The 9,174-nt window shown below is 38.0% G+C and overlaps 1 protein-coding gene across 3 annotated transcripts in view; it reads right to left on the bottom strand.

The window, feature by feature from the left end:
• The window catches only part of MAP3K20 (mitogen-activated protein kinase kinase kinase 20), a 99,511-nt gene that overhangs the window by 75,288 nt on the left and 15,049 nt on the right, over positions 1 to 9,174 (bottom strand). For 2 of the 3 annotated variants that reach the window (XM_072418347.1, XM_072418350.1), the window contains exon 2: positions 4,943 to 5,135. In XM_072418347.1, coding sequence (XP_072274448.1) covers positions 4,943 to 5,101 — 159 coding nt within the window. In that variant the 5' untranslated portion in view covers positions 5,102 to 5,135. Of the gene's footprint in view, positions 1 to 4,942; positions 5,136 to 5,372; positions 5,634 to 9,174 lie in introns of those variants that run through there. The other variant, XM_072418349.1, reaches the window with a different exon arrangement.

Genomic DNA, 9,174 nt, shown 5'->3' with positions numbered 1-9,174 from the left:
AATGATAATTTAGCTGCTGAAAACTACATCCAAGCCTTACTCTGCAAGTAAATATTTAAGGTATGAAAAAGGCACTACTTGGGTGAGATATATGACATTAAATATAGCATTAGAGTGTTTAAACCATTATACAGGCCACACACAGCAATTTGTCTGGTGAATGGTTTATGCAATGAATAACTGATGACCATACAAAACACATCAAGCAAAAACCTTTTTTTTTTTTTTTTCATCGTATCAAATTACCAAAATTTTTATCATTGAAGAAAAAACAAAAAATGTCACTGATATACTCCCTTTTCTGCAATTAACTCTTTCATTTGATTAATACACACAGCTTTGCTTTTCCCCAAAGCAGTCTTGTCCTTATTCATTTATATGGAGCATTCTCCCCAAATTCTTTTTTAAGCTGGGTGGGAGGAAGCTGTAGTTAGGTGGAGTCCCCTGTGTTATAAGCCAATTATTCAGTTACCACCCAAAAAAAAAAAAAACGGGGTGGTTGGTGCTAACCTAGCTAAAAGGGGCTGAGGAGAACACTGATGTGGATGGATACTCATACTACAAAAAGAGTTTTTAGGAAAAGGCTGATCACCGATTAAAAAAATCTTAGGAGCAGGGCTGTAGGTATCATTCCCATTGGGAATCTATTTTGTGTGAAGTCTATACACAACACCCAAAGTGATGGTTTTCTTTAAGCATTACGTGGCCTTTTACTATGCAAAGGTACTAAATGTGCCATTAGATGATTCCCCCCCACCCCCCACCCCCACCCTTTGTTCCTAGTGCCACAAATACCAAACTGCTGTAACTTTCCCATTGTAATACTTCACCTTTCATGATCAGTGATAGAAAGTTTTATTTTTAAAAAAGAAACATACAAGACAACATGGTCAAGCAATCAACACCATAAGGATGTAAATTAGCATGTCACATTGGTTCAGGAATCATGGATCGCTCGCTAGAAGGGTCATCTAAAGACAAGTGCAAACATCACTAGATAACTGCACTGTATTGCCACAGACTGTTCAATACATTTATGGTGCTGCCATGTTTACTTTAAGGCTTTAGACACCTTAAACTGTCTGTAGAGATCTGTAAATGTTAGATGGAAAAGTCTAGCAACATTTTGGATCAGAGACAACATCTAATATCAAGCAGCAATGTCCAACAGTGAAGTAATAGTCTCTTCACATTCCCCTCTTGGAGAAGCTGAGACTTGCTCTTAAAGCCTAGTAATGCTATTTTTACCCCCAACAGAACACACTATCCATTTCAGTTTTGCTTGTTTTCTCGTGTAAATCATGTTGTTCACACAGCGGCTGCTCAGGTGACCCTTCCTGTAACCTTACAGCAAGACTACTTTTAGAAATGGTGTCTGTAAAGTCTCAGACAAACAAGCCATTAAACATCCGAGGAAGCATGCTGGAAAAGGTCATAGGGCCAAAAAAGCCTTTACTTGTGTCCAAAACTTATATATATATATATATATATATCTTAACATGTGTTGTCTATGTGTACTAATAGATAACCCATCATACAATACACTCAACATAGTCGACACAACATGAAATTTATGTTGTACATTTGAGCCCTTTATATGTACCAAACACCTGCCAGGAATCAATATGACGTAAAACAGCTGCTTATATTGCCTAAACTAAACTAACATACCATTGTTCGTTTTGGAAGTGGCCGGCTTGGTAAAGGGCCACATGCCAAAGATCCCCCTCAATAAGCAGTAAGAAGGGTTCAGAAAGCATACAGAATGAATGAAGTAGAAAGATCCATAAAATGTACCTCAGGAACTTCTCCAGCAAATAGAAACTATAGCAATAATAATAACAAACATTACACCATGTGAAACAGTCAGGGCCAGCACTGCCTTAGATCTCCCTATGCAGAAATGGAGGCTGTAGGCACAGATGCACAACTATTTTTCTTGAGTAAGACTGCTTAGAGACAATTAAAATTTCCAGATGTTCTCCATCACAGAAATGGGAAATATTTCATAATATATTTGTAATATTAGCAGTTATTCCACATACCCTTTATTGTTAAAGCATATTGGTTTCTTAATTCAGCATAAACACACATTACAGAAAAACTATAGCCTACATTTAACAAGACAACGCTTGATTACCATAAAACACAGAAATCAAACAGTTGGTGGCTACACAACCACAATTCAAGCATTCTTGTAGTTAGCACAACATTTTTCAATACCCAAATGTGTCTGTGGTCAAGTAGGTAATATATAATAGCAATTTTTTTTTTGGCATTGTGTGTATGTATGTATGTATATAGGATTGTGGGAGCAGTGTTGTCATCTGGGGTTGCTTTATTGGTCAGACCTACCTTTGGCAACTTCAAAAAATAAGGTCAGCTAGCTAATTGAATATAATGAATGACCAGGTTTTTCCTATCAATGGATATTATTTTTACCTGATGGTAGGAATATATTCCAATATGACAATGTTTGCATTCATAGGGCTTAAATTGTGAAAGAGTGGTTCAGGGAGTACAAGATATCATTGGATTGCCCAGTCAAGACCTTAACCCCAGAATCCCAGAGAGGTTCTGAAGACAGTTTTATGCAGCAGTCCAACTCTCCCATCATCAATACATAACCTTGGTGTAAAATTAAAGTAACTCTGGATTGATAAACTTCACATCTTAACTGCAATATTTACCCACTCTTCTTTACCAAACTGGTGAAGCTCAGGTAAACTGCATAGTGAACACTGGTGTACTGGAATCTTTAAATCACTCCACACATTTGTAACAGGGTTTGGGACTGGGCTCTGACTAAGCCATGAAGAGGAATTTGCTACTCTTTAGTCAACTTTGCTGTGTGTTTTCAGTCATTGTCATGATCATGGTAGATGGCAGCACGTTTTCCCTAAGAATTTGACAGTGTTTTGCCCCATTCATTTTCCTTCCAAATGTCCCAGTCCTGCTTTGGAGAAACTGCACCACAGTAAGTTAACACCTCCAAACTTCAAGCATCAATTGGCCAGCCGTTTTAGATTTTTGCCAGATGTACTGTTTGGCGTTAAGGCCAATAATTTGATATCGGTCACATCTGACCATAACACCTTTTCCCATTTATAGCCTCAGAATCTTCAAGGTGCAAATTGGTAAAGCACAATCAAGATTTAAAGCGTACCCAAACTCGGAAATTTTACTTTACATAAAAGGGTAGACAACCCTTTTATATAAGGTAAAAATTCTGTTTGTTAGTGCATGCATGCACAGAAGGAGCCCTTTCACTAAAAGGGAAAGACACTGCAGATCTCACGCATGCGCAGGGAGATCGGCAAGTTTTTTTCCCCATCTACGTTACCCGATTTAGCGCCTGTGTCGAGTGACTTGGGAAGGAGTTGGAAGAACAGAGAAAAGATGGCGGCGCCTACTACTCTGGCCGGAAGACAGATGCTAGAACAACGCAGGATCCAATGAAAGAACCTTCCGGACAGATCGACTGCCCTGCAAGATTGAAGGTATGTGAATTTTTTTTTGTTTTGGGTTTACTTCCTTTTTAATGTGGCTTTTTTCTTGCAAACCCTCTCTTTTGTGGTGCATTTGTAATATTGATGTAACACGCAAACAATGACATTTCATGAATTCCTGTAACTTCTTCAAAGTTGCCATAGGCCTTTTGCAAAGGATGCAAGAGTAATATATTCATTCAAAAAGCAGGCTCTTGTAATGCCAATGTACTCCCCCGAACTCTTGGTCTACATAAAATTTAAATGTTTGCTCACCTTTTTTTTTACTTCATTTGCCTACATTATGGCTTTAATACTTCTTGAGCTTGGCTTCATTTTACTGTCAACTTGTTTCACTTTTAGGCTGCTCAGTTTTTTACCTCGTAACAAACTGGGAACTGCTGGTTGTCATTTCTTATTTTCCAAATTGTCATTTGTTGCTTACCTCAACTGACCTCTGGTATGCCCTGACCTTGCTGTAATTATTTTTTAAGTAGTGGTTTCCTAATCTGGTTTAAACAGTTGGCAATAGAAACTCATGGTAACAACCCCTAAATATACTTATGCCTACCTTTCTGCCTGCCTCTAAGATACAATCTTATCTCAACTAGTAGTAGCACTTTATGCCTTCATACAACATTATAGTTTACAGGGGGATATGTAGGTAGAGAGAGCCTGGTCATCTCTGTACCAAATTAGGTTTTTATTCCCCCTTTAAACAATAAATCAGAGCTGACAGTTGTATCAATAGTGCTGGGGTAGGCATGCTCTCCAGAATCCAGTCTTTATGATAGGTGTGTCAGTAATACTTCTGAATCAGAAGTGGGGAATACATAATTACACCACATCTAAGGTTGCCTAAACCGCATCTGGAGCTATCATCTGACTCCTTACCCCTCACAACCTTGCCAATTGTCAGTCCAGCACAAGTTGGTCAGCATTACCAAGTCTAATGAAGAGAGATTTTTTGGACCTCCAAGATGTGTTGGTGTTTTATGACAAAAGAATATCAAATTTTATTAAGACTTCATACTTTCTTCTTATGGTGCTTACCTTCTTGCAAACCCAAACCCTACTCCATGGTGAAGATATAGGTGAGAGACAACATGGTGCTCCCAGTACCAGACATGTTATTTAATTCCAAATCAGTAAAGATAACTGGTAACTGTACTACTGGGAGCAACATGCAGCCCAGATACCACCCTGTATAACAGATGTTTAAAACCAGTACTTCTGCATGGAAAATGAGGTGTAATTAAAAGAGACAGACTGAACTTTATCTGACAGACAAGCCAATATGTGTAAATATTTCAGAATTAGACAGATGTGGGTCACAGCACAAACCATGCCCGTTAAATTACCTTATCTGTAGTGACCAAACCATTTACAATACATGAACAATTGTGAGTAAATATGCAGCATCACTAGAATTTTTTTAAGTAACAAAAACTTACCTCTTTTTCTATTTTCAGAAGTTTCTTTACTGCTACTTCTTTTTCTTGTGGCAGCCATTGTGCTCTGTATACACTGCCGAAGCTTCCCCCTCCACAGCTTTCATAAAACTGCAGGTCGTTAAATTTAATTTGGACAAACGAAGCAGTTAAGGACGACATTTCATAATGACAAAGCGCAGTTCCAAAATACAACCTGCAATGCAAAACAGAGTCATTTGAGTACATGGGTCAATAAGAACAGTATAGATAAAGATGTGAAATTAACTAACAGTTTATCTTGTGTTTAGCATATTTACAAAGTAAATACTGGGAACATTTTCAAATAACTGTCAACCAAAAGAACTCCCATTGCTCTGACTAGAGATGAAATTACAAATACATTAGTATTTTAAAAGACATCAGGAAAACTTGCAGAGTTGAATAAACTTACAGTTTTTTCTTTCCAAAACAAGAGTTTTCAACTCTATTGGATAAGACTCCCTGATTTCTCTCCCATGGGACATATCACCATATAATGTTTCCCATGGTCCTGCACAACGCTACAATGATCTGGCCTTCCCACAAATCTGCTATAGTTAAGCTCTGACGAATGCCCAGCAAACTTTCAACTGTCAGCTTGCATAGACGTTTTGGAATCTCAAGCACGTCATAGCATTGGGCTGTGCTCACTCACATTATATGAAGATTCTTGCTTATTAGCAGCATCATAGATGTGACAAACAGCTCACAATCAGCTGGCTTATAATGCTTTTTACACCCACTGAAAAAACAGACATCCTGTTTGTCTTTCTAAGCAGATTGTTAATTTACCTGTAAAGTTATTTACATGAGTTTACATAATGATGCTAGGCAAAAGGTACACTCCCCCCCATGTACATGAGCTCTGATTCCAAGAATGGACCTTACGTTTCTAGCAGATGATGGTGTCATGTTCCCAATCTTTTTTTAGACATAAAAATATTGTCTGTCTGCACCATTTATTACTGTGTGACTGCCAATGAACTGCTGCCTGGGGGAGATGCAAAAAGTAGTTTCTACTTACTTATGGCAGAGCCATAGGGAATGAATGGGGGATGGCAGTGAGCGGTACAGTACCACCCACTACTGCCCGCTGTCAAATCTGCCAACACCTGGACCTGAGGCATGTGTGAATCTAGTGTAATGGTATTTCTTGTATCAGGAGGCTTCTTATGGCCACTCACTCTCGGACACCCTCAAATAAAATGTGTAGTAGAGGACATTCCACTGTTAAGTTCCATTTTTAAGTTTCCATGATCATGGTCATTTTTGCAGAAAGCGACAGGCAATGTGCATTGTTCAGTAATGTGTCTTACCTGTCTGACTGCTCCGGTGGCTTTCCTGGTAGCAGGTAATTGGTTTAAACCAGGCACAGCCATTGGATAGACCCATAGCACATGTGACCTTTTAAAGTATGCAAGATGTAAACACTGGCTGACCCTACACAAGGTAAGGCAATCAGAATTTTGACTTATCTGCAGGTCAAGTCAGATTACAACCCTACAGTTGTATTTAAACTAAGTTGTAACTCCTTGGTTAGCTGGAGTTGCCCTTTCAGGCAAAATGTAAGCTTACATTGCACAAGGTAAATACAACAAACACATTTTAAACAGTGCAGTCAATTTTATTGATCCTCAGAACATTTGCGTTTGTAATATCACACACAAAAATAGAAACGTAAACATTAGGCATAGGAGTACCAAATTATTAACTGTAGCAGGATGTTGCTAAACATGAATTTCACCATAGCAGGACTTCTTTTTGACATTTCTTATTACATTGGCTTTTTTAGTAGCATTTCATGCTGCCCAGAGCACAGGTAAGACTGGGTACTGCAGCCCAACCATGAAGACATATAGATAGGAATGTTCATTCACTATTTTGGGAGATCGGGGGAGGGTTTGGATAAGCAAAAGACTCAAAAAATTTGCACAGAATAGACAAATTCAGAAACCATCAATGGTCTTGTTTTTGGAGCAGGTTCCAGAACTACATACCCCTTCTTGTTTTATCAGTTAGAGAGAATCTGACCTGAACACAAAGAGCGAGAGAATGTATAACTCCTGACCTGCATAAACAGTTTGCTGATTTGTAGATAGCTAATGAATATCTGGTGTGAATTACAATCATCCGTTCTTCCTCCAAAAAATGTTATCCAATGATTTTATTCTGAAAGGTTCCCTACAAACTGAGCATCGTCACTGGATAATTGTTCAACACAGCCAACCACTTTTGTTGTTATGTGAATGAATATTTAACCTGAAGTCATGTATGGTAAGTACTAGACAGTGATCCAAAATGTAAATGCCATAACAAACCTATTTTAGGGCAAATGATACGACATGCAGGGGCCATAGTACCGCTGCACGCATTGTAGAATGTGGCCATTTAACACCTAGCACAAATTCAGCAGTTTCTTTGTTATGGCATTATGGCATGAAGTTTGTATGTTCTGGCGGTGTTAGACATTTTCTACCAATGTGTAGATTTGGTTTTTTCCTCTTTCTCCTCAGCATGAATTAAACTGTAAATAAATGGCCAAAGCTAAATGTGGCGACCATACTACTAGTTTTTAGGCATGGAATCAGGAAACCTCTATGAGCAAACTAAAAGGTTTACATACTACACATATATTTCTGCAGCAGCTATAGTCAACAAAGAAAACTATGAAGAATGGCTTTTGCTGTTCACACAATCTGACTTCAATTATGCTCAATCTTACTCTGCCTACTTACTTGTCCTCCTCCCTCCCCTCTCTATAGAGAAACACTACATGTTCAGGGCATGGTCTATCTACTATCCAGGAGAGATTGTTTCCAACGATGTCCGTACAAAGCTTTAGGCTACTTCACTAACATGAGATCAATAAAGAGCATTTTATCCACTGTACATTAGCAGAATGTTCGCCTATGGCCCCTTATCCCATTATCTTTTAAAGTTCATTGGTTTCCCTAAATCCAGGAAAATTTAAGGAGTCTATTTTTAGGGAGTGAATATGGGATTCACTGAAATATTCCCTGTTGGAGAATCTTCCAAGTTCGCATGATTTAATGGTAGTAATTGATTCTCCACCAGGTAATGGTTCAGTGAATATCAGTTTCACTGCTTTACAAATAGGGCCCTAATATGGACAAGTCCGCCTTATTATGGTAAAGCCCTCATCTGCCCCCATGAATTCTCTACTGGATCCATCAAACTGATTGGAAGTCCAACAGAGAGCCACTGGTGGAAGTTCTTACTAATTCCCAATTTCCAAGCTTAAATTAGTACTTGCATAATAAATTGATAAATTGATTGAATTGATTTATGTCATTTTTATCTGCTTGAATGTATTTATATGGTACTTTAATACAGACTTTCCTAAGGAGGCCTAGTGGGATTATCAGGTCAAAATTCTAAAGCTGAGTATAGGCAAGGCTGTCTACTTCTTTACCACAATCATGGATAAATAGTGTTTCCTTCATTTGTGTCAAAGGCACTGGGATAAGCATGTTTATGTAATGAGTTGTTATTCCAGATCTCAGACCTGCAGACAGGAAAAGAAGGCGCTTAAGCCTTTCCATAGAGACAATCATAAGAATGGAGAGAACAGACAGTCCCAGAACCTGCCTTGTACCTGCACCAAACTAATATTGTTCAGCTATAGTTTACCAGCTCTGCTTAACACATAATAAATATGTAAATACAAAAAAAACAAATATTGCACTATAGCAAAAGTAAATATTATACAGAAAAATATAGCAACACAATAGTTACATTTTTAGAATCTGATCTTTGTATTTGTTTTAATTTTAACCAGTTACATAACCATAACAAATATTTTGAAGGGATACATAAATTTAAAAACAGGTTCAAATGACTAAGAGCGATTTTCTACTTATAGAAGTGGGCACAAGTAATAACCAGACCACACATTAAAAAGTTGAGTGAAAGTGAAAGTTCCACTGCTGTTAAAAGTAAAGCAATTGAAGAAGGGGTGCATTTCAGTTTAGAAAGCAAATTCCTTTAAAGGAGATCTCTCCTCTACCAAGCATTATTTTTTGAAAAAAACTAGCAATAGCACAGAATTTTACTACATCAGTGTTTCCCAACCAGGGTTCCTCCAAGGGTTGCAAGAGGTTCTTTGTGCAATTAGCACTTTGTGACTCTCAGGTTAGTTTAATAGCTACCAAAGATCTGTTTGGCTATTTGTAAGGGTGGCAGCATTCTCACTG

This window comes from Pyxicephalus adspersus, chromosome 7 (genome assembly GCF_032062135.1).
Source record: "Pyxicephalus adspersus chromosome 7, UCB_Pads_2.0, whole genome shotgun sequence".
NCBI lineage: Eukaryota > Metazoa > Chordata > Amphibia > Anura > Pyxicephalidae > Pyxicephalus > Pyxicephalus adspersus.
The sequence above is the reverse complement of the archived record's forward strand: the minus strand, read 5'-3'. Positions and strand labels throughout refer to the sequence as shown.